At 39.9% G+C, this 26,227-nt stretch overlaps 1 protein-coding gene across 2 annotated transcripts; it reads left to right on the plus strand.

Annotated features, from left to right (window-relative positions):
* The first annotated feature begins 431 nt into the window (after positions 1-431).
* Positions 432-24,819, plus strand: LOC101030196 (cytoskeleton-associated protein 2). Of its 2 annotated transcripts, none has more exons than XM_010337918.3 (9): positions 432-1,973; positions 2,827-2,908; positions 8,185-8,263; positions 8,346-9,211; positions 9,945-10,149; positions 12,861-13,031; positions 15,383-15,452; positions 21,371-21,626; positions 22,407-24,819. In XM_010337918.3, exons 1-9 carry the CDS (start codon positions 1,823-1,825, stop codon positions 22,630-22,632), a joined length of 2,106 nt encoding a protein of 701 aa, XP_010336220.3. In that variant the 5' UTR covers positions 432-1,822; the 3' UTR covers positions 22,633-24,819. The 2 variants fall into 2 exon arrangements, with proteins under 2 accessions (XP_010336220.3, XP_003927289.4); XM_003927240.4 differs by having other exon boundaries at positions 433-1,973; positions 8,188-8,263.
* The last annotated feature ends 1,408 nt before the right edge of the window (positions 24,820-26,227 follow it).

Below are 26,227 nucleotides of genomic sequence, written 5' to 3' on the forward strand. Positions count from 1 at the left end.
TTGGAGATGCAGTCTCACTCTGTTGCCCAGGCAGTGGTGGGATCTCTGCTCACTGCAACCTTTGTCTCCTGGGTTCAAGCGATTCTCCTGCCTCAGCCTCCTGAGTAGCTGGGACTACAGGCGTGTGCCACCATGCCCAGCTAATTTTTTATTTTTGTATTTTTAGTAGAGACTGGGTTTCATCATATTGGCCAGGCTGCTCTCGAACTCCTGATCTTGTGATCCACCCACTCCCAAAGTGCTGAGATTACAGGCGTGAGCCACTGCGCCTAGCCTAAAGTTAACCATTTTAAAGTGAACAAGTCTGTGGCATTAATACATTTACAATACTGCACAACCACGACGTCTATCTGATTCCAAAACATTTACTTCAGAGTAATGGATCCCTTAACCATTAAGCGGTCTCTCCCCACTCTCCCCTACCCTCAGCCTCTGGCAACTGCTATTCTGAGTTATTTTACGATGGATGTATCTATTCTAGATATTCCATATAAATGGAATCATACCATATGTAACCTTTCATATATTACCTCTTTTACTTAGCATAATGTTTTGGAGGTTTTTGAATTACTTACTAACTGCTCTATTTTGTTCTCTCACTTAATAGAAATTCCTGGTTACCCAAACTGTCTGATCAAACTTCAATAAATAATCGACAATATTGACAGAAGTATTTAAACAGCCGTGATATTCTTAAGGATGGTGATGAACACGTTACATTAAAACTGGGACATTTCATCAAGGAAAAAATGACACAAAATCTCAAACCAAATTCCCCATTAGCAAGATGCTACCATAAGACATCTGAAGAAAAAAGCCGGCAGAAGTGGGAAAAACTGACCATTGCCGAGGGCCAGCTGTGGAGGCCGTCAGACCCGGGAAGGGTAAATGGGGAAATCACATCCTCCCGTCTGAACCCATAAAACATGGCTGAAGCATAGTCCAGTCCAGCCTTACTGCAGTGATCAGGCAAGAAATGTAAAACCCAGTGCTTGAAACCAGGCAGGTGCAGTCCAGACTCGCCCTAACTTCCCCACTGCCACCCTTAAAATCTCCTAGCCCTGACTTGTTTCGTTCTGTCATGTGGATTGGGTGTTTGTGTGGGTTTTATGAAGGTGGTATTTTTAGATGAGAAAAACGGAAAGGTTATGGTAGCACACTTAACCACACAAACACAAAACGTCTACAACAAATGCTATTATAGCTTCACAGGAGAATCATGTATCACCTTGGGGAGGGGATGGGGCTTATCCTCATTTTTCCAGTTTCTCCTCCACTCCTCCCTTTTTTGCATCTGATAATTGCTTTGAATAAAGGTATGGAAAGTAGATCCCAATTTCAGCCCCCCTTCACACGCTGTGCAAACGTGGACAACCTCTGAGCCTGTCACCTCTCAGTGGAAAAAGAGGTGATAACGTCCCCTTCAGAGTTATGATGCTCAAGGTGAAGCAATCTTAGTGAAAGGAAAATACACATCCTCGTGGTACGCCAGGTCGGTGTTTACGTCCTCGTCAGTGAACAAGCCGAGGTTTAATAAGAAGCATAGCCATTCAACACTTTTCTTGTATTTTTCTCGTCTGTCTTCCTCCAAGGACTGTAAGGGTTCCAAGCTGTTGCCTGCAACCTAGTCCTGCTACGTCGTGGGGACTGAGCAGGCTGACTCCTCCCCCGTCGCACTTCCAAGATAAAGAGCGCAGTTTAGGTTTGAAACCTGCAGACTCAGTCCCAACCGAACTCGGTAGACACCAGACCGACCAGCGCAACCGCAACCCAGGCTCCGCCTCTCTATGCCCATTGGCTCATTCAATTCACGCAGGAGCCAATGGGAGGAGGTGGCGGCGGCGTTGGCTTGAGAAAATTCTATATGGACGCAAAGCGGAGACGCAGCTCCCCACCCGAGACTACGAGAACCCCGGCCGTGCCCCGAGACCTGCAGCTGCCCCCGAGTCAGAGGGCCCAGTCTGCATTCAAAGGCGAGGGCCGCGGTGTCGGGCGCGGGCTGGGCAGTCGGGGCTAGGGGCTGCCCTGGCGCGCTCCACTCCTTCCCGGCTGTGTGAGAGCCCTGAACGCGGCCTCGGCCTCGCCCTGCCGCATTCTTGGGCTTGTGGAACGGGTCATAAAAGCAGGACTCGCTGCGTGGTGTTAGTGTGTGGTCGCAGCTGGCTGGGTTGGACCCTCCAGTGAGGGAATCCGTTAGGCGAGGGGAAACGTGCGGGGCTCAGGCTGGGACCAGTGGTAGGAGCCCGGGGGGGACGGCGGGGCGCGGGGCTACCCGGGCGCCGGGACCGACTGCAGCTGCGCCTGCGCGGGGCTCTCCGCCTGCTGGATCCGTAGCGACTTTTTGCTGGACTGGGGTCGCATCCTGTGTTTTTTCCAACTTCACAGCTTCTCCTTAGACTTTTTGGAAACGGAGGGTTGGCTGGGTCATCAAAAGTTATTTCTTTTTTCTACAGACGGGAAAGCAGAAGGAAGGAATTCTCACCTAACCCGTCTGGTAAATTAGAACTTTGGAGTCTGGCGCCTCACTTCCAACACTAAGTTTCTTAAATCTTCGCTTTCGAGAGCTGTATATTGAAAATTATATTCTCCAGATTTTTCACAGACAGTAGAGAATGATTCTTATGTAGAGGCGCTTTGGGGACCTGTTGTGGTAACAGTCTCTTCTTAGATGATTTCTCAAAGGCAATTCTGAATTGGGGAATTTTGTTATAGAGATTTGACCCCAAGTGGAACCAGGGTTGGAAATAAACTCTTTATTTAGTAAAAAAAAATTTATTTGATGTTATAACTAATACTGACTTGTAGCCCTTACCTTTTGTTACCTAGAGCAAAGAAAAAAACTCCAGGAACACCTGTTGAGAAGAAAAACACTTTTTGCATACAAGCAGGAAAACGAGATGTTATCCAGGTGAGGTCAAGTTTATTTCTTTTCACCTCTGTACATCTTTTTTCGGTACAACGTCTTCAAAATCTGGTGTCTGTTTTACACTTTCGGCGCATTTCAATTTGGACCATCCACATTTCAAGCACTCAATAGCCACATTTGGCTAGTGGCTACTTTACTGCATGGTGCAACATTAGATCCTCGTTTTCTGCATAAATTAATTCACAATCTAAGCAAAACACAGTTACAAAGCAAAGTACGTGCATAGACCAGATTATCAACTTATGGTTTACACCACACAAAGGTCAGTCTTTCTATTATTTAGTAAAGCTTTTACTCAGTGTATTGGGGAGTTCTTCAGGGAAGGGTTGGGTGGCCCTCCCAAATGCTTACAGATCATTAATTGTAGTCTCAACCTTCTGTACAAATATTTTTATTATTTTGCTAAAATATTTTAGATAGGACATAGTTGTAGCAAAAACAAAAATCCATGAAAGTAGATAAAGCAGAAAGGCAAAAGGTCCCCTTACTCCCCAGAGATAACTGTAACGCAGGCCCTTATCACTCTTCGATGCAAAGAGCCTGTGAGGATGTAATTAGTAACCACTAATTACAGTCGTTAAGTCTGCTACTACAGCCGTGCAACCTCAGGAAAGATACATGACCTCTTTGAGTCTGTTTACATATATTAAAATGAGATAGTGGTAATTGTTTCTTGAGAATTAAATTAGATAGTGAATGCATCATGTTATGCCTGTTATACAGTGAGAACCCAGCAAGTGGTAATATTATTTAATGCTCTCTGTGGCATTACATTCCGTGAACTCGTTTTTGGAATACTTTATTCTCCTGGTTTCGTTAATTTTCTTCCAAAATCATTGCCATGCTTATGGATCAAAAAAGTCTCACTTTTGACCAGGTGCGGTGGCTCATGCCTCTAATAACAGCATTTTGGTAGGCCGAGGCACGCAGATCACAAGGTCAGGAAATCGAGACCATCCTGGCTAACATGGTGAAACCCCGTCTCTACTAAAAATACAAAAAATTAGCCAAGTGTGGTGGCACACCCCTATAGTCTCAGCTACTTGAGAGGCTGAGGCAGGAGAATCGCCTGAACCCAGGAGGCAGAGGTTGCAGTGAGCCGAGATTGCGCCACTGCACTCTAGCCTGGGCAACAAGAGCAAAACTCCGTCTCCAAAAGAAAAAAAAAAAGCACCACTTTCATCTTCGATTCTTTGTATTAGGTAATTTATTGATATATTCTGCCCTTAAAAACGCTTGATACCCTTTCTGATGGGAGAGAGTGGTCAGATTTTGCCAGTTTGTAGAAGATAGAGCTGACTAGACCTGGTGATGGTTAGGTATGGGATATAAAAGAAAGAAAGGAGTTAAAAGTCCTGAATATTCCCGAGTAAGAGAGACTAAAGAGACATAACGACTAAATGCAACGCCTGACCTTATGCCATATCCTATACTGGAAGGAAGGAAGAACATAAAAGACATTATTGGTCAGTTGAAAACTAAAGTGTGAACAAACAGTAGGTTAAAGTAGTTGATCAAAGTAAATGTAGGTTAAAGTAGTGTATCAAGGTAAATATATTTGATGACTGTGGTTATGTAAGAGAATATTCCTATTTTAAGGAAGTTTGTAAGAATAAAGTTCCATGGTGTATACAATTTGTCTTCAAATGTCTCAGGTAAAAAATTTTGTATACCAGCCGGGCGTGGTGTCTCACGCTTGTAATCCTAACACTTTGGGAGGCCGAGGTGGGTGGATCACCTGAGGTCAGGAGTTCAAGACCAGCCTGGCCATCATGGTGAAACCCCGTCTTAAAAAAAAAAAAAAAAAAAATGTATATCGCTTACACACATATTTAGAGATGGAAATGATAGCGCAAATGGGATAAAAATTTTAACAGTAGGTGGATCCTGAGTAAGGAGTGTATAGATACTCGTTGACCTGTTGATACTTTTGCAATTTTGTTTAAGTTTTGCTATTCCAAAGTTTTAAAAGTAATTTCTAACTTTACGTTAATAAGTTGCTTTAGTTTGGAATAAACATTTTATCCTTCACAAATCTTTTATTTCTTTAAGACAAAAAGGTGATCCTAAGTTTTTGGTTTGGATAAGTAAATGGGTAGTGATAACCATATAGTGAAATAGGAAGACTGAAGGAGGAGCTCGGGAATTAGCAGTTCTGTTTTGACTATGTTTGAGGTACCAACCAGACATCCAAGCAGATATGCCAAATAGTTGTGTGTCTGAAGTTCAGGGGGAGGGGTTGGACTGGAAGCATACACTTGGGAATTGGTCAGTGTACAGATAATATTTATTTAAAAACCTTAGGAGGGAATGAAATTACTAGGGAATAAGTAGAGATAATATGGATTCAGACATTGACTCTCTACTGCTTATTTAAATAAGGAACCCAGCAGGGTCAGGGGTTTATAATACTCTTCAACAAAGTAGGAAGACAAGAAAATTCCAAAACGCTGCTTCTGGCATAAGTACATTTATTCCTTTCAGAAAACAGATGTCAATTTAAATGTGTTATCGCAGCAGTGAATTATTAAATAAGATAACCCATCTGTGCTGCAGCTTTTCAGAATTAACCAATTATATTTTATAATCTCTAAAGTGTAGGTATCCTAAGACTCATTTCAGATAACCCTTTTTAGGACAGGTTCATGATAGTAAGACTGAACAGGATTAAGTCTTCATGTTGAACAGGTGAGTAAGATGGGTTCTTGTCATCCTGAGTTTTGTTTTAGCAAGCAGTTAACTACTAAGAAACCCTATGAAGTGGCACATTTTGATCTCCCTTCACCGTTATTCAAAATGCATAGTACAGGCTGGGTCAAAGTTCTGTCCCTTCTCCAAGCTGACAGAGCAAATAGATATGAAAGGCAATGTAACCAAAATTATTAACTACCAAACTGTGTCAAATGTAAAATAAACATTTATTTTATATTGGAGATGGAGTCTGGCTCTATTGCCTAGGCTGGAGAGCAGCGGTGCAATCTCAGCTTACTGCAACCTCTGCCTCCTAGGTTCAGGGTACCTGGGATTATAAGCATGTGCCACCATACCTGGCTTATTTTTATTTATTTTATTATTTTTCTTTTTTTTTTTTTTTTTGAGGCGGAGTTTCGCTCTTGTTACCCAGGCTGGAGTGCAATGGCGCGATCTCGGCTCACCACAACCTCCGACTCCTGGGTTCAGGCAATTCTCCTGCCTCAGCCTCCTGAGTAGCTGGGATTACAGGCACGAGCCGCCATGCCCAGCTAATTTTTTGTATTTTTAGTAGAGACGGGGTTTTACCATGTTGACCAGGATGGTCTCGATCTCTCGACCTCGTGATCCACCCGCCTCGGCCTCCCAAAGTGCTGGGATTACAGGCTTGAGCCACCGCGCCCGGCTATTTTTCTTTTTTAAGATGGGGTTTCACCATGATGGCCAGGCTGGTCTTGAACTGCTGACCTCAGGTGATCCACCCACCTCGGCCTCCCAAATTGCTAGGATTACAGGCGTGAGCCACGGTGCCAAGCCTATAGTTTTATTAGAGACGGGATTTTGCCATTTTGGCCAGGCTGGTCTCAAACTCCTGACCTCAGGTAATCAACCTGCCTTGGCCACCCAAGGTGCTAGGATTACATACATGACCAACTGCACCTGGCCTCAGTTTTTTCACATTTTAACGTGATCTCTGAACTTAGGATCTGTCTTAAAATCAATGGCATGTTTAATTTACATGATTTTTTCCTGTCTTTATTGTATGCAAAATTGTTACAATCACCTGCTAAGAGTTGCTCACAGTCTGCCTTAGCCAGTTTACAACTATAAAAATAAGTTTAGGTCACTTTCTTGAGGAAGGATTTGCTTTGCAATACTACCTAGAAACTGACGTTCTTTTTTTTTTTGTTTTTGTTTTGAAACATGGTCTCAGCCTGTCACCCAGCCTTGAGTGCGGCGACGGGATCTTGGCTCACTGCCTCAACTCTCAGGCTTAAGCAATCCTCCCACCTCAGCCTCCCAAGTAGCTGGAACTATAAGCACCCTCCAAGACACCCAACTAATTTTTTATTTTTTGTAGAGACGAGGTTTCACCATGTTGCCCAGGCTGCTCTGGAACTCCTGAACTCAAGGAATACTCCCACCTCAGCCTCCCAAAGTGCTGCTATTACAGGCATGAGCCACTGCACCCGTCAGTCCATATTCTCTTTTTTTTTTTTTTTGGAGACGGAGTTTCGCTCTTGTTACCCAGGCTGGAGTGCAATGGCGCGATCTCGGCTCACCACAACCTCCGCCTCCTGAGTTCAGGCAATTCTCCTGCCTCAGCCTCCCAAGAAGCTGGGATTACAGGCACGCGCCACCATGCCCAGCTAATTTTTTTGTATTTTTAGTAGAGATGAGGTTTCACCATGTTGACCAGGATGGTCTAGATCTCTTGACCTCGTGATCCACCCGCCTCAGCCTCCCAAAGTGCTGGGATTACAGGCTTGAGCCACAGTGCCCGGCCCCAGTCCATATTCTTAATGTATCCTAATATAAATTAAGCTGTGAATGCCATATGGTAAATTTTTGATTACTTTTGGGTGGACTCTCACGTGAAAGTTTTTTTAGCATAGTACATCTCTTACTAAGTACTTAAAAGTAAACCAAGAACGTATTGCTTACTAAAGGTTTTTTGAAGACTTGTTTGAATGACTTAAGGATGATTTGAAGTAAGAATATTAAGTATTTACAAATTCTATGGGCAGAGTGTTAAGACTTTTAGAAAATATCTTTAAATTCCTCAGTCATTTGTTTACACTATTAAAAACTATTGAAAGTTTTGCTTTGGGCTGGGTGTGATGGCTCACACCTGTAATCAGTACTTTGGGAGGCCAAGGTGGGCAGATCACCTCAGGTCAGGAGGTCAAGAGAGCCTAGCCAACATGGTGAAACCCTGTCTCTATTAAAAATACAAAAATTAGCTGGGTAAGGTGGTGTGCACCTGTAATCCCAGCTACTCAAGAGGCTGAGGCAGGAGAATCTCTTGAAACCTGGGAGGCAGAGATTGCAGTGAGCTGAGATCATGCCATTGCACTCTAGCCTGGGTTACAGAGCAAGACTCCATCTCAAAAAAAAAAAAAAAAAAAAAAAAAAAAAAATTTGCTTAGGAAAAATGTCACAGGTCTTTCTTAAATTTAGAATTAATAAGTCAGTTAATTGTTAACATTGCCCTCTTCTCCCTCCCCAAAAGGAAGTCCCCTGGTACAGGATTGATTGATTGATTAATCCTTTTGTTTGTTTTTAAGTAGTAGAGGTCAGAGAGCTGTGACATATGAGGACCAAGTTCAGGAAGCGACTAAACTGCTGAAACTTAAAACAAAAATGGTAAGATGTGGACATAGCCTACTTAAACTGTCCCTTTTCCGTTTTGCCTTTCATTAACACTTTCCTTAAATAATTCTTTTAGGCTGATAAAGAAAATGGGAAGAGACCTGCAGGGAGCAAAAATAGTACAATAGTGGGGAGAAATTGTATTCCTTTAAAACCTTCAAATGAACTAATAAATTCCACTTTAGTAATTGACACACATAAACCTAAGGATACTAATCAAACTCTGCAGTCGTTACTAACTGAAGATGATCCCCAAAGTACACATATGACATTAAGCCAGGCATTTCACCTTAAAAACAATAGTGAAAAGAAACAGAACACTGCAGAAAAACCAAAGCAAGATACTAACATGCCCGAGAAACCTGTACTTGGACGTTACCATGGAAAGATTGTTCAGTCTAAGGTTAATTCATTTAGAAAACCTCTACAAGTCAAAGATGAGAGTTCTGAAGCAACAAAGAAACTTTCAGCCACTGTCCCTAAAGCCACAAAGCGTCAGCCTGTAAACACCAGCAGTGTAACAGTTAAAAGTAATAGATCCTCAAGTATGACTGTCACCACGAAATCTGTAAGCACTACATCTCGGAACACACCACTTGTCCGACCTCCAGTTAGAAGTTGTCACAGTAATACCCAGGACACTGTGAAACAAGGCATCAGGAGAACCTCTGCCCATGTTACAATCCAGAAAGTACCTCGTGAAAAAGAACTGTTAGAATCAAAAACAGCTTTACCTAGTGTCAAAACCAGTTCTTGTCCAGAAATAATAATAAGACAGACGCTGTCAACAAGCATAGCATCTGAAGTTGTGGCCAGGCCTGCTTCATTGTCTAATGACAAACTGATAGAAAAGCCGAAGCCCATTGACCAACGAAGACATGCTATAAGAAAAGCAACTGTTGGGAGATCAGCTCATCCCAAAGAAACCGCAGAAGAGAGAAAGTAAGTAGATGGAATTTTCTTCATTGTATTACCTTAGTTTTCAATAACATGCTGTTTGTAGATTTGGCTTATAATTCCCTTGACTGCATTAGAATTTTCCTTTTTTTTTTTTTTTTTGAGACAGAGTCTTGCTCTGTTGCCCAGGATAGAGTGCAGTGGTACAATGGTGGCTCACTGCAGCCTCCACTTTCCAGGTTCAAGTGATTCTGTCTCAGCTTCCCGAGTACCTGGGACCACAGGTGTGTACCACCACGCCCAGTTTAGTAGAGATGGGGTTTCACCATATTGGCCAGGCTGATCTTGAACTCGTGACCTCGTGATCTGCCTGCCTCCGCCTCCCAAAGTGCTGAGATTACAGGCATGAGCCACCATGCCTGGCCTAGAATTTTCTTTCATGGTTTCTCCTCTGTCATATGCAGGCAGATTTATGTTATGGAACATTATGATCTATAAGTTTTTGTGTTTGAGTATGTTTTATTAGATTGTTTTTTTAAAATCTAAGGTAAATGCTTAATAATAATTGGGAAATACTTTATAATCTCTCAAAATGCATTCATGGAGTCTCTGAGCATACTTGGCCTTGATATGTTTACTATTCAAGCTTGTGAACTATGTACATGCTGCTAGAGTAAGATTACTTTAAAATAATGACTTTTTTTATTTTTTAACTTTTCCTCTATTTAAGAGTTCTCAGCTATTTCAAAGTAATGTTTATATCTGCTTCTAACTATAGAGCTCCTCTGAGTGAATGGAAAGCTGGCAAAGGAAGAGTGCTAAAAAGGCCTCCGAACTCAGTAGTTATTGAGCATGAGCCCGAAGGACAAAAAGAAAAGCCAGTTGGGTCTTTTTGGACTACCATGGCAGAAGAAGATGAACAAAGATTATTTACTGAAAAAGTAAACAACACATTTTCTGAATGCCTGAACTTGATTAATGAGGTAGAGTCTTTATATTTGCTTAGCATTTTATAGTTTGCAAATTACCTTCATAAACATTATTTAATTAAATTATATCATCAGTCTTTTTGACTAGCTGTTGTTGGTGATACTATGTTGCCTTGACATGAACTATGAAATTATTTTAACAGTTATTTAATTGTGAGATATACTGCTTCATTGATGAATTGTGAGATTAGCCTTTAATTGACTATATTTTTGCCTTGAGTTCCTATAAATGTACAGGTTGAATATCTCTTATCCAAAATGCTTGGGACCAGAAGTAATTGAAAACTTTTTTGTTGGATTTTGGAATATTTGCATATATGTAATGAGATATCTTGGGGATGGAACCCAAGTCTAAACACGAAATTCATTTATGTTTTGTTTGTGTATTTGTTTGCTTTTGAGACAATCTTACTCTGTCACCCAAGCTGGGGTGCAGGGGGCTATCTCAGCTCACTGTAACCGCCACCTCGCGGGTTGAAGCCATTCTCCTGCCTCGCCCTCCCAAGAAGCTGGGATTATAGGCATGTGCTACATGCCTGGCAAATGTTTTGCATTTTTAGTAGAGACTGGGTTTCACCATGTTGGCTAGGCTGATCTCAAACACCTGGACTCATGTGATCCACCCACCTCAGCCTCCCAAAGTGCTGGGATTACAGTCGTGAGCCACTGTGCTCGGCCTCATTTATGTTTTATATACAGCTTATACATGCAGCCTAAAGATACAATATTTTTTATAATTTTGTACATGAAGCAAAATTTGTGGACATTGAACCATCAGAAAGCAAAAGTGTCACTGTGTCAGCCAGGCATGGGATAGCCTGGTTGTTTGGCATCACCGTCATTCCTGACTCTGAATTTCTATGCTACTAATAAGCAATTATCTTCTTATTCACACATAAGTACTTAACAATTTATTAAAAAAAACCCACAACATTAATACAGTAAAAACTATGTTCAGAGTAACTGAGCAGCACAGGAGAATCAGAATACCTGTATCAGCTGTTAGACAACAGCAACAACAAACAGCAGCACGTTATCAATCTCCATCTATGATGCTGTGTTTAAGAGGTATTTTACACTGTGTTTTACATTTTTAGGTGAGAAGAAACAGCAGAAGCAATTGAGGGAACAGGCAGTGGATCCTTAGGGATAAGGAGGCATTCTACTGGATGGCTTTTTAAGATGTTTCTTCAAGTCATCTGCCTCATTAGCAGTGGTTTTTGTCTTAGAAGTTTCTCCTTGATTTTATAAAGGGACATGATGTCTTGTTCTGTTCTGAATAAATGCTGCTCTAGTCCTTTAATAAGCCTATCACATATTTTCACCTATAGGTTCGTTTTCTGCAGTGTTAACGATGGTCATCTTCATTATGCTGTTGATACTCAAAGTTTTGGATTTTAGGTTTGGATTTTCAGATTAGGGATACTTAACCTGTATCAAAGGGATAATTAGGTGTTTTTACTGAATTATAAATATTTGAGTCCTATGAGATAATTACATAATATACTGAGGTGATATTTACTTATTGCTTCTAATGTTTCTTACATTTATTCGTTATATTTACAGATTATTTTTCACATTCATTACACATTTTACCAAAGACTAGCAACACAAATATTGTGTGAGTCATTATCATCACAGATTAAATTCAAGTTACCTAAAATACTCTCAAACAAAATCCCATTCATCTGGCCAGGTGTGGTGGCTCAAGCCTGTAATTCCAGCACTTCGAGAGGCTGAGGTGGGTAGATCACCCGAGTTCAGGAGTTTGAGACCAGCCTGGGTAACATGGTGAAATTCTGTGTCTACTAAAAATACAAAAATTAGCCAGGTGTGGTGGCGGGTGCCTGTAATCTCAGCTACTTGGGAGGCTGAGGCAGGAGAATTGCTTGAACCTGGGAGGTGGAGGTTGCAGTGAACCGAGATTGTGCCATTGTACTCTAGCCTGAGCAACAAGAGCAAAACTCCATCTCAAAAAAAAAAAAAAAAAAGCAAAAGGAAATTCCATTCATATAAGGCAACATCATCATGGTTTTGAATTTATTGCAGAGGTTTGCTCTTTGGATCAAAATCTTGTGGAGTATAATAATCAGCTCCAGAATATTGTCTTTGTTTACTGACTGCTCTTTAATCTTGTTTTGGTCAGCTACTGGTGTGTAAGGTCCATACCAAAAATGAATTCAAGGTATGATTTCAAACCTGAACCTGACTCTACTCTTCATGAGCCTCTTAACTTTTTGTGGTTTTGAGCACCAGTGAAAGTTACCATCAGGAAAACTCTGATTCTCTAATAGGAAAGAATCAGAGTTTATTTCTGCTCAGTTGAAGTTTTTTTCTTTTGATACTATAAACTTTTTCTGCCCTACTACTTAACTATATGTAACTGACATAAACCATTACGGATTGATTTTAATCATAATATCAAAACCCAGCAAAGACAATTAAGAGAAAAAAATGCCACAGGGCTGTTCCCACTCATAAGCATTTGGTTGAAGATATTAACAACAAATGGAATCCCATAATATAAGGATAAAATCAACACCAAGTAAGTGTTCATTTTCTACTAATGAATGTCTCAACTAATGTTTCATTTTTTGCTTTACGCTTATGGCTATCTTTATCATTGATCTTGACTATAGTAGGTTCAATTATTGTTCATAGTTTGTAGGCTAAAAAATATCACACATTATTTCTTGCTCTTTTAGGGATGTCCAAAAGAAGATATACTGGTCATAGTTAATGACCTGATTAAAGATATTCGAGATGCCAGAAAGCTTGTTAAGTATTGGATATGTCTTGTACTTATGGAACCAATCACAAGTCCTGTTGAAAATATTATTGCAATTTATGAGAAAGCCGTTCTGGCAGGGGCTCAGGTAAGATAAAAATTTGTTGATCTTTACTATTACAGTGTAGTAGACAGTTCAGAATTAATTTGAAACACATCACAACATAACTTGAGAAAATTGTGGATGTATATGTTTAAAGGCCACAAGGATTGCATTATAGAAGCTTTTATGGCCTTCTGAGTCTTTCATTCTTGTACTAGGAATAATCTGACTTTAGAAAATGCATGTAAACTGAAATGTACATTTAATGAAACTTTCTGAATGAAATATTTTAGCATATTATTGTATGCATTTCCTGGTTGGAAATTTATTGGGAGACTGAATCTAATATTAAAATTTCTTTATTGAATATAAAGCAAAGAGATTAGCCTTTTAAATGTTATCAAGCTCTCATGTTTTTCTGAGAGAACTCTTTGACTTAAGCGTATATATTTATAGTCAGATTTAAAATAGATAGATATATATAGAGAGAGTCAGGTTTACTATTAGAGAGTGTATAATATATACACTATATATATTGGTTCTGTCGGCATATAGAAAATGGCAATAAACCCGTTTCTCTAACATTACCTCCCTAGTGGCTTGATACGATACTCCTATCTCTGCTATCCTATTGATACATGAAGCTTTGGGTATACAATAAATCATTTCTTGAGCTTTTTGTTTGGTTGGGGATTTTTGTTTTTATGGATAAATGTTCCTAAAATATATTTCCTTTTGACCAGGTTTCTCAGAAACACATTCTTGGAGATTGTCTATATAGATAATTTTTTAAAACTCATTTTTAAGAAAGGTCTGTTCACTTTAGTCTCAACAAAATCAACAAATGCTATTTGACTTTTCACTTAACTAAAAAATCAGATAGTCTCTCAGTGGTTATCATGTGTGAAACTCTTTCCAGAAGGGTAATTATATTTGACAGAATGCTATCTGGTAGGGAGTGTTAGGCCCCTACTACATTGCATCAGCAGGGACATTACTTAAGGCAACTTAGGACATTGTAGCAAGGATGCAAAACTGGAACCAAGGCTCACATAGAAAGCATAACGTAAACAGAAAGATGTAACACCAGAGGAGAAGCTGCTGGAAAACAAGAATCAAAATTAGCCAAGATGGCTGGGCACAGTAGTGCGTGCCTATAGTCCCAACTACTTGGGAGGCCAAGGTGGAAGGATTTTCTAAGCCCAGGAATTTGAGTCCAGCCTGGGCAACATAGACTCCATCTCTTAAAATAAAATTAGTGGCCAGGCATGATGGTTCATGCCTGTAATCCCAGGACATAGGGAGGCCAAGGCAGGAGTCCAAGAGTTCGAGACCAGCCTGGGCAAGATGGTGAGACTTCATCTCTGCAAAAAAAAAGTTTTAAGTTAGCCAAGCATGGTGGTAGATAACCTGTGGTCACAGCTATACTGGAAGCTAAGGTGGGAGAATTGCTTGAGCTCTGGTGTTCAAGACCAGTGAGCTATGATCGTGCCACTGCACTCCATCCTGGGTTAGCTGACCAACACCCTGTCTCAAAAAATAAAAATAAGCCGGCCGGGCGCGGTGGCTCAAGCCTGTCATCCCAGCACTTTGGGAGGCCGAGGCAGGTGGATCACGAGGTCAAGAGATCGAGACCATCCTGGTCAACATGGTGAAACCCCGTCTCTACTAAAAATACTAAAAAATTAGCTGGGCATGGTGGCGTGTGCCTGTAATCCCAGCTACTCAGGAGGCTGAGGCAGGAGAATTGCCTGAACCCAGGAGGCGTAGGTTGTGGTGAGCCGAGATGGCGCCATTGCACTCCAGCCTGGGCAACAAGAGCGAAACTCCGTCTCAAAAATAAATAAATAAATAAATAAATAAATAAAAATAAGCCAAAGAAACTGAAAGCAGGATAGCTGAGTAATTCAGGAGTAACTTCTGGAACTGAGGCTGTGAACCATACCTTTTCTAATCTTGAATGTGTTGGATGGAACATAGTAAATGCTTATAATACCTGGTAAATCATGGGCACTTAGTAAGTTTTTGAATGAATGAAATACGTTGAGGTAATCAACCTTAAGTTGTTCAGATACACATTTGATAGCATATGAAACAAAAGGATAACCATAGACTTAAATGTAAGAGAAAAGGAGCAAGGCTTAATTAAGTAAAATTATGGGGATATTTTCAAACATGAAATTCTATGTTTCAAGTTCATTTTTAGTCTATACATTGGAAAAGACAGTCATTTTTCAATCTTAGTGGTCTGAGAAGCATGGTTTAAGAGCTACTGCCTTTAAAATACAGTATGAAATTTTAATCACTTACTTTTAATATTTTCAACTTGGATACCTAGTTCATGTCAGAAAATAAAACTTACATGGGTCTGCTTTCTTCATTAAAAAAAAATTAAGCCAATTGAAGAGCTGCGACACACAATTGTAGATATTCTAACAATGAAGAGTCAAGAAAAAGTTAATTTGGGTAAGTTTTAGTTCTTTTATTTCCTTCAAGTGAATTGTAGGGTTGGTTTGTTTGTTTTTAACCTTTTAAGATGAGGAGTACCTGTACAGGATGTGGAGGTTTGTTACATAGGTAAACGTGTCATGGGGGTTTGTGTACAGATTATTTCATCGCCCAGGTATTAAGCCTCGTATCTATTAGTTATTTTTTCTGACTCTCTCCCTCCTCCCACCCGCCACCCTCCCTTGGGCCCCAGTGTGTGTTGTTCTCTAGGTGTCCATGTGTTCTCATCACTTAACTCTCATGTGCAGTATTTAGTTTTCTTTTCCTCTGTTAGTTTGCTAAGGATAATGGGCCTCCAGCCATGTTCCTGCAAAGGACATGATCTCATTCCTTTTTATGGCACATAGTATTTCATGGTGTATTTGTACCGTATTTTTTTTTTGTACCGTATTTTTTTATCCAGTCTATCACTGATGGGCATTTGGATTAATTCTATGTCTTTGCTATTGTGAATAGTGCTGCAGTAAACATACATGTGCATGTATCTTCATAATAGAATGATTTATATTGGGTATATACCTAGTAATGGGATTGCTGGGTTGAAGATTTTTCTGTCTCTAGGTCTTTAAGGAATTGTCACACTGTCTTCCACAGTAGTTGAACGAATTTCCCACCAACAGTGTAAAATGCATTCTGCATTCCTTTTTTTCCACAACCCTGCCAGCATCTGTTTTTTTTCCATCCTTCCTTTTTTTTTTTTTTTTGAGACACAGTCTTGCTCTGTAGCCCAGGCTGGAGTGCACTGGTGCGATTTCGGCTCAATGCAACCTCTGTCTCCCGGTCCTGGTTCAAGCAATTCTCCTGGCTCAGCCTCCTGAGTAGTTGGGATTACAGGAATGTGCCACTATACCCAGCTAATTTTGTAATTTTTAGTAGAGATGGGGTTTTACCATGTTGGCCAGGCTGGTTTTGAACTCCTTACCTCATGTTCCACCCACCTCAACCTCCCAAAGTGCTGGGATTATAGGTGTGAGCCACCATGCCCAGCCATTTTTTGACTCTTTAAGGATAGCCATTCTGACTGGTGCGAAATGGTATCTCATTGTAGGTTTACTATTTCTTTGCTAAATAAGTTTTTCTTTTATCTTTTTTAACTTTTAAAATATGTAGGTTATTTCTTTCCTCATACTGGTGTTGACCTACCTCTGAGATAAAATGGCTTTATGTAGTATACAGAATTTTTAATTAAGAGATCTGGCTCAATATTTAGATTTGTCACTGAATGTCTATAAAAGTTGCATTGTCTCTAGGCTTTAATTTTTTGCCTTAAAAATGAGGTTGTTTGACTAGATCTCTAGACTTTTCACCTGTTAAATTCTGTGATCTGTTGTGTTGCCTAGAAAAGCTCATTCAAGAATTCTGTTTTTTGGGGATAGTAGATGGAGATAGAAGATTCATTCGTTCTCAGTCATAAAATGTGTAAACATTTTTTAGATTTAGATAAAGCTTATGCCAGTTGATGTGACTTTAGGCCAAAAATTAATACCCTTTCATCTGTAAAAGAGGGATTTTTGGGGACCATTGAATGAAATAATGTTAATAAAGTATCATATTATATGACACATAGTAAATTTATTAAACTGTAGCCATTAATGTTAATTAACTTTAGAAAAACGGTTTACAGCTGGTCGAGGTGGCTCACGCCTGTAATCCCAGCACTTTCGGAGGCTGAGGTGAGTGGATCACAAGGTCAGGAGATCAAAACCATCCTGGCCCACATGGTGAAACCCCATCTCTGCTAAATATACACGCACATACACACACACAAATTAGCTGGGCATGGTGACACACAACTGCAGTTGCAGCTACTCAGGAGGCTGAGGTAGAATTGCTTGAACCCAAGAGGCAGAGGCTGCAGTGAGTCGAGATCGCACCACTACACTCCAGCCTGGGCGACAGAGTGAGACTCCGTCTCAAAAAAAAAAAAAAAAAAAAAGTTTCCAATTATTTACTATACCTGTATATTACATAGTCAGCATATATTTGAGTGCATATTGTATGCCATTGCCTATATATCTAGTTGTTTCCTTTTGATTAAGTTTAACAAGAGTCAAACAGTTTGAGATGTTTTTGTTTTGTTTTGTTTTGTTTTATTTTTTTTGAGATGGCGTCCTGTGTCACCCAGCCTGGAGTGCAATGGTGTGATCTCGGCTCACTTCAAGCCTCAGCCTACAGGCATGTGCCACCACACCTGGCTAATTTTGTATTTTTAGTAGAGATGGGTATGTTGGTCAGGCTGGTCTTGAACTGCTGACCTTAGGTGATTTGCCCACCTTGTCCTCACAAAATATAGGGAAAACAGGCATGAGCCACTGTGCCAACAGTTTGAACTCTTAGTCTTCTGATACATGCTGCCAGATTGCTTTCCAGAACAGTATTAGTACCCCTACTTGTAGTATGGAAAATGAATTTAAGATGTAGAAATCTAGGTTGAAGGGTGAAACCTTAAAAAAGGATCATACTCAAATTCTGAATTAAGTATGTTATATAAGTTTTTTATTACATGTATTGGCAAAAAGAAAAACCTGTTCACTGGGGTTGATATGCTAATGGTTGTGCTGATTACTATGCTGATGGCTGTGTTGGAGGTCATGCTTCTGTTCGCAGCATGCTTAGTTATCAGGACTTATTTCAATTTATGGTGACTGTTAATATGCACCAGGGGAACCTATGAAAGATCTGTATGATCTGATCTTACTAATAGTATTTAATGAAGGAGCTTGAGAAGCAGGGAAAGGGACACCCGGGAAAGACTAGTATACCCCCCCCAAAAAAAAGGGAGAAAAGTTTAAGAATAATCCAGTCCTGTCTCTTATTCACAAACACAGTGAAGTAGAAATTCAAATTTCATAAAAAGAGCTTTTCTCATAATTCTATCTCTGGAGACGTGTGGAAAGATAAAAGCAGTAGTTAATCTGATTAAATTACTGTTCCTGTCTTACAGAATACTACTAGTTGGTGTTTTCTAGCAGGTATAGTATTTTATTAGTCTTCAGATGGGGGAAGGAGCTATCCATAAACTCTTGGCTTTCTGAAATGTATAATTGTAAGTTCTGGATATAAAACCAATTTCACAAGTCATTTATTTGTAAACAGCAAAAGAACATAAGTGGTCGAAGTAGTTCAAGAGAGGGTTCAAAAAAAAAAAAAAAAGGCTGGTCACTGTGGCTCACGCCTGTAATCTCAGTACTTTGGGAGGCCGAGGCAGATGGTCACCTGAGGTTAGGAATTCAAACCAAGCTGATCAACGTGAAGAAACCCCATCTCTACTAAAAATAGGTACAAAAAAATTAGCTGGTTGTAGTGGCGCATGCCTGTAGTAATCTCAGCTACTCAGGAGGCTGAAGCAGGAGAATCGCTTGAACCCAGGAGGCGTAGATTGCAGTGATCTGAGATCGCGCCATTGCACTTCAACCTGGGCAACGAGATCGAGACTCCGTCTCAAAAGAAAGAAATAGTAAGAGACAAGCATCACTTGGATGTCTCACAGCTACCTCAAACACAAATAGCCAAACTTGAATACATAATTTCCCCTAAACCTGATGCTTTTAGTTCTCTGTCTTAATGAATGAAGACTTACTGAATGAATGAATTCTGTCTTAATGAATTCCAAGTCAGAATCTTGGTGTGATTGTTTACTCCCTCTTTCTTTTCCATTTCCCATCCCTTTTTCCCCAGCTAATCAAATTCATTTTAACTTCCTAAGTGTCTCTTAAGATCCATCTACATCATTCCATCCTTACTCTCCTTCCTATCTATATTCAAGATGACCTACACTTTTACCTGCCTCTCTGCTCTAGCCTCATTCCAATCCATTCTCAACACTGGAACCAAAATGCCCTGTTACATATCTGCATAAATTCCTGAGTCTAGTCTCTTTTCTTACCCTCTTCTATATCCTTGAATTTCTCTTTTTTTTTTTTTTTTCCATTTCCTTAAAGGGGTTATACTCTCTTTCCCTCCTCTTTGCTCTTGCCTCATTCCAATCTGTTCTCAACACCACAACCTAAATACTCTGTCATGCATCTGCATAAATTGCTGAGTCTAGCCTCTTCTGTTTCCCTCTCCCCATGTCCTGGAATTTATTTCTTTTTTTTTTCATTTCCTGAAAGAGGTTATACTCTCTTTTCCCTCCATGTCTCTCCAAGACAGTCTTCTGCTTTTTCTTAAGTTCTACTTATCCTTTAGAAGATGTCAACTCAAATGTCACTTCCTTGGAGTAGCCTTCCCTGATGGTTTCCCTGATGTACCATTCCCTCTCCTCTCAGCCTAGGTTTAGTGCACCTGTTTTGTGCTCCCTGTTTTTTCCCTATGCAATATTTGATGCATTTGATTGCTTACTATTTAGTTGTTTGTCCTGTCTTTTGCATTATGTAAACTCAGTATACAAGGACAGTGTCTAATGTTCCTGACCACTGAGTCTCCTGTGCTCATGGAATGTCTGGCATGTATTTGGCACTTAAATATTTGTTGAATTAATCTATATTCTTTTCTTTCTTTTTCAGCTTCCACTTATTAAAAACTCGATCACTATCATGCAACTAAAATTTCTCTTAGTAAAAATTTTTAATAATTTTCCTCATAATTAAATCTAAGTTTTTATTCAGCTCAATGTATTTATCAGGATGTCTCGCAAGTATTTCTAGCCTAGCATGTTTCATTTTTAAATCGTTGACTGCCCTCACTGCTTTCCTATACCCAAGATCCCATTGTCCCAAAAAAGAAAAGAAAAAACCTTCCTTTGGCATTTATGACTCTTAAGCAAGAAATTTTAGACAAGATGCTCCTGATATATATGCACACTCATTCCCACACAGTCATGCCTTCATTTGTTAATAAGTTCTGATTCGGGTGGATATGGTGGCTCATGCCTATAATCCCAACACCAGAAGGCCAGTGTGGAAGAATCGGTTGAGGTCGAGAATTCTAGATCAGCCTTGGCAACATAGGGAGACCTTATCTCTACAAAAAACTTAAACATTAGCTGGGCGTGGGGTGCACACCTGTAGTTTCAGCTACTTGGGAGGCTTTGGCAGGAGGATCACTTGAACCTGGGAAGTTGAGGCTACAGTGAGCTATGATTGTTCCACTGTACTCCATCCTGGGTGACAACAGAATGACAGGCACCCTGTCTCTTAAAAAAAAAAAGTCCTCACTCAAATATTTCTCAAATTGGACTCTTCCTTCCGATCCAACCTCTTACTAACTTACTTAGCCTATTACAACAACTTCATCTTCTTGCCCTCCCAGATTGTTACTTTTCATTCTCTCTCATTCTAGACAATCCTTTATCTTGACCAAATTTAATTATATCTGTCTCTCTGGTCAATTTTTTTTTTTTTTTAACCAAGCTTCTTTCATATAAAGCTCATTACAATCCACCTCTTGCTTACCTATCTGAGCTCAATACCGCCCGCTCCCACTCCTCCCTTGCCCCTTACCCTATATTGTAAACACACTGGCTCTTTAATGTTATTTTAATAGATCATTTTCTTTTATGTGCCATAGGAAGGTTGTCTTCTTTGGTCTTGGTCAGTTACTCACTTTTCAAGACCCAGTCTAAATGTCACCTGTGAAGCATTCCCTAACCATCTCCCTGTACCACAAGCAAAGTCAGTTGTTCCCTTTTGTGGGTTTTAATAATCCTTTGTTCTTATTACATATATAGTATTTATCTCACTTTATAATAGTAAATGTTGTTTACATAGTTGGCAACGGTTTGTTACATAGTTGGCTGAGGAAAAGGAATGGTTCGGTGCTGGCAGTTGTGTTCTTTTATTTTGAAAATTTGGCCAACTAGGAATAAGTTTAATGTCTTCTGATTTTGTTCTTAAAATTCAGCCAAAAGCTTAATCTAATAAATGTACTTTCTATAGAAGAAAATACAGAGAAGGCTTGTGCAACCAAGGAATTAGTCACAGAAGTCAGTATTGAAGATACAGGTGTTGATGTAGATCCAGAAAAAGTGGAAATGGAGAGTAAACATCATAGAAATGTGCTATTCCAAGACTGTGAAAAAGAGCAAGACAGCAAAACGAAAGATTCAACCCATGATGTTAAAACCCTCAATACAGAAATGAGGACAGGTTCCTTAATTAAGTATAATGTGTCTACTACGCCATACTTGCAAAGGTAAACATTTCAAATGTAATGTGCTGTGATTTTTTTTTTGATGCTTGGGGATAATAAATATGGCATTTAAATAATCTTTGAGATAGCTTCAGATTACAGCTACCATTTGTTAACACAGAAAAGTTTTCAGGCGGGGCATGGTGGCTCATGCCTGTAATTTCAGCACTTTGGGAGGCCAAGGCAGACAGATCACTTGAGCCCAGGAGTTCAGGACTATCCTGGGCAACATGGCAAAACCCTATCTTTACAAAAAAAAATTGGCTGGGCTAGGTGGCATGCACCTGTAGTCCCTACTATCTGGGAGCCTGGCTGAGGTAGGAGGACCACTTGAGCCTGGGAGGCAGAGGTGGCAGTGAGCCAAGATCATGCCACTGTACTCCAGTCTGGATGATGGAGCGAGACCCTGTCTCAAAACAAAAAAGAAAAAAGTTTTCAAACAAATAGAATGTCATTGGAACATTTCACCTTTTAAATGCTATGTTTACTCTCCCCAAATATTGCCATTTTGAAAAAGAAAACTTTTATATAATTTTACTTTAATCTGTGATTATTAATAACAGTAGGTTTTGGCATTCAGGAGTTAGCCAATTCTAGATACTCAAGTATCTTCCGTGTACAAGCTGTAATGACAAATTAAGAAAAGGATAATGAGCTTATAGTACCTCTCTAAAAGACAATTACATGCTTATACAAGCTATATGGTATGGTACCTATCATGAAAGTACAGATTAAAAACATTAACATGTTTTTGAACTTTGAGAATATTGTTTTAATTTTCAGTATGAAGAAGGTGGACTTTGAAACAAATTCCGCATTTAAGAAGCTCAAGTTTATAACACCAGTGAGACGTTCTCAACGTCTTCAAGAGAAAAGTTGTAAATTACCAGCTATGTTAAAAGATCATTATCCTTCTGTATTTTCATTAGAACAGCTAACAGCGTTGGAAAGAGAAACTGAAACTTTGATATGCCGCCCTAATGCAGCACTGAGCCGGATGTACTCTTAGGATTAAATGGGAGAAGAGAACTAAATAACTAAAATTCTTGATAGTTACACATTTTTCTCTCCACACATAAATGCCACCACTAAAATTGTTTTGTAAGTTTCTAAACTAATACTTACATGGCACACATCATCTGTCAATTCTGTGGTTTTAAATAAGTGACTTTTTAATTGTAAAAGATTATTTCAAAAACTATATGAATGTGGTTGAAGATCACATGCTTAGTCATTTTTATGTTCTATTCTCACGTTTTAGAGAGTAAGGTTTTTATTCTGTGTCACTGATATGTATACAATAAAAACTATAATGATTTCACGAAGTTTATTTCAACAAATACTTGATGAAATGCAGTTTAACCACAGTGAATGAATTTAAGCTTTGCTTTTGAAATACACTAAGATTTGACTTGAGGTTTTTGAAACTTTGCTTAATGGTGTATTTTCTCTTCAAAAATTATCAGTCTACTTATATAAACTTTACCTAATTTTTTTCACTTTAACAAAAACAGTATGCTCTTTGGTTTTTTTCCATACTTTGAATGAAGTCAAGCTTTGATACACTCTCAGCTTTTTAATATCCATACCGTATAATTCATTTGTCTGTATAGCGTAGCTTGAAATGTCTCTCTGAAAGAGAACTCAAGATACAAACTTTATGTTTGGACAAGTTTTTAGTTTCCGTTTTTGTTTTTGTTTTCTCCTTTAACGGAGGGAAAATCTGTCTCTAAATGGTCCTAGTTCTAACATTCAACCAGAGGTCTAACTGCTCTTCTGATGCTTAAGGACAGCTATTACATCTCTCCCCTAGCTTTGTTCCAAGCTAAACATGTCCCAGGATGTGATACTGTGCATAAGCATCCAACAAAAATGTAGCAGGGACGTCTCTCACGGGCCTGCTTGGATCTTCCCATGCATACTAATAAAAAATCTTGAGTCTCTTCAAGGGAAATTCCAGGTACCTTAGCTTCAGAAAAGTAAATGAGCAGCCTGGAATAAGGACACAATGTTTACTTCCCTATAAAAATGAAAGATCACATGTTGAGTTTTTTAGGAACGCAGATTCATGCCGGATGAAAAATCCCACCCACTGTCATGTGGACCTAAGATAAGGGGAAACAGGACTGAACCCTAACCAACATTCTTCTAGATTTCTTCTTAAGGGGCCTAGAAAGAATCATACCCACAAGCAAAACTGTAACATTCCTTTCTGCTGACCCTAAGTTTTTAGACAAAGCCCTACTTTAAACCATTGCAAAGCTCTGAATCTTCCTATAACCTGTAAGCCCTGCTTCAAGATACTTAACCTTTTTGGCTGAAACCAATGATAACCTCCATGTATTGATTTATGATTTTGCCTGTAACTTCCGCTTTCCTAAAGTGTACCCCTGCCATTAAAAACCCTTGCTTGTAAGCCATCAGGAAGCTTGGGTCCTTTTTTTTCCTTTTTAGACAGAGCCTTGCTCTTGTCACCCAGGCTGGAGTGCAGTGGCGTGATCACGGCTCACTGCAACCTCTGCCACTTGGGTTCAAGCAGTTTTCCTGCCTCAGCCTCCTAGGTAACTGGATTACAGGTGCCTGCCACCATGCCCAGCTAATTTTTGCACTTTTGGTAGAGATAGGGTTTGACCATGTTGGCCAGACTGGTCTCAAACTCCTAAGCTCAGGTAATCGGCCTCCCAAAGTGCTGGGATTGCAGGCGTGAGCCACCAAGCCTGGTCTAGGACGCTTGGGTCTTAAGCTGCCCAGTTCTTTTTGCACACCCAATAATACCTCAATTTCTCTCACTACAAATCCTGGCGACAGTGTCTGGCTTTCGCTGCACATTGGATGAGTGGATCCAAGTTTGATTTGGTGATGACCTACATTCCAAAATCTCAAGCTTCTCCCTTAAAAGTTGTGTGAGCTTGACTATGAATCTCATCTTTAGGAGAGGTAAAAAAGAGATAATCCCTGTAGTCATTTTGTGCCATGTTATCTGCCTGATTCCAGGTTGATTGGCCAGGAATGGTCACCTGACCCAAGCCGGACATGTCAGAGAACTTTCCATAGGAATTCGCAGTCAAAATAGACTTTTTTTTTTTAATGTAGTTAAATATGTAAATATTATATAGTATGTAAATATGTGCTGGGTGACCAAATGAGGGTTGAAGAACGAAGGTCATCAGTCAACAGAAAAGACCATATAAATAAAACCGTGTATGTGTTTGTATATAAACGTTGTGAGGTTTGTTTTGCTTTATTAGCTATACATGGCACCATACCTTATGTATGGTTATGTAATTTGCTTTTTTTTTCCCTAATTTACTAAGTCTTGGAATTTCCATTTATGTAAATCAATGTAACATTAATTATGACTGAATGGGAATTTACTACATTTCAAATAGTGGGAGAAAGAATGGCAATGAGTCAGTTACCCATTTTGGGAACAAGAAATTTCAATCCCTGCCTCATACCATTTGTAAGAATAAATTCCAGGTAGAATAAATAGTTAAATTTAAGTAAGGATATTAGGAGGACATATAAAATATGTTTGTTTTTGAGACAGGGTCTTACTCTGTTAGCCCAGACTGAAGTGCAGTGGTGCAATCACGGCTCACGACAGCCTGGACCTTCTTGGACTCGGGTGATTCTCCCATCTCAGCCTCTTGAATAGCTGGTAGCTGGAACTACAGGCCTGTGCCATCATGCCTGGCTAATTTTTCTAACTTTTGTAGAGATAGGGTTTTTCTATATTGCCCAGACTAGTCTCAGACTCCTGAGCTCAAGTGATCTGCTCACCTCAGCCTCCCAAAGTGCTGGGATTACACGTGTGAGCCGCTGCACCCAGTCTAAAATATGTTACTATCTTTAGAACAGGGAGGGCGTTCTTAATAAGACACCTTTACACGGAAGGGTGTGGTAGAGCCCATGGACTTTAACAGCAAATAGCAGTAAGACACTATAGCAGGCGTCCCCAAACTACGGGCCGCATGCGGCCCCCTGAGGCCATTTATCCTGCCCCCGCCGCACTTCAGGAAGGGGCACCTCTTTCATTGGTGGTCAGTGAGAGGAGCACAGTATGTGGCGGCCCTCCAAAGGTCTGAGGGACAGTGAACTGGCCCCCTGTGTAAAAAGTTTGGGGACGCCTGCTCTATAGGTGCGATAGCAAGACATTCAGAGACCAGACTAGTGGGTGGCACCTGAGGTCCTCAAGATTCTGTAAAAAGGAAAAAAAAAAAAAAAAAAAAATTGGATGGTGAGCCTAGAATTTCATGCTCCAGGTGTTTTTCAAGTTTAAGAGCAAAACAATATTTTCAAACAAGCAAGAAAGGATTCAGTTTACCATTCATGAATTTATCTGAAACGAATCCTGAAGGTTTTATTCTAGTAAAATAAGTAAATCTAGCCAGGCATGGTGGCAAATACCTAAAGTTCCATGTACTCAGTAGGCTGAGGCTAGAGAATCACTTGTCCTGGGAGTTCAAGGCAAGAGTATGCTATGATCATGCCTGTAAATAACCACTACTCCAGCCTGGGCAGCATAGCAAGACCCGTCTCTTAAAAAAAAAAAAAAAGAAAAAGAAAAAAGCCAGGCACGGTGGCTTACGCCTGTAATCCTA

This window comes from Saimiri boliviensis, chromosome 16 (assembly GCF_048565385.1).
Source record: "Saimiri boliviensis isolate mSaiBol1 chromosome 16, mSaiBol1.pri, whole genome shotgun sequence".
In the NCBI taxonomy this organism is placed as follows: Eukaryota; Metazoa; Chordata; class Mammalia; order Primates; family Cebidae; genus Saimiri; species Saimiri boliviensis.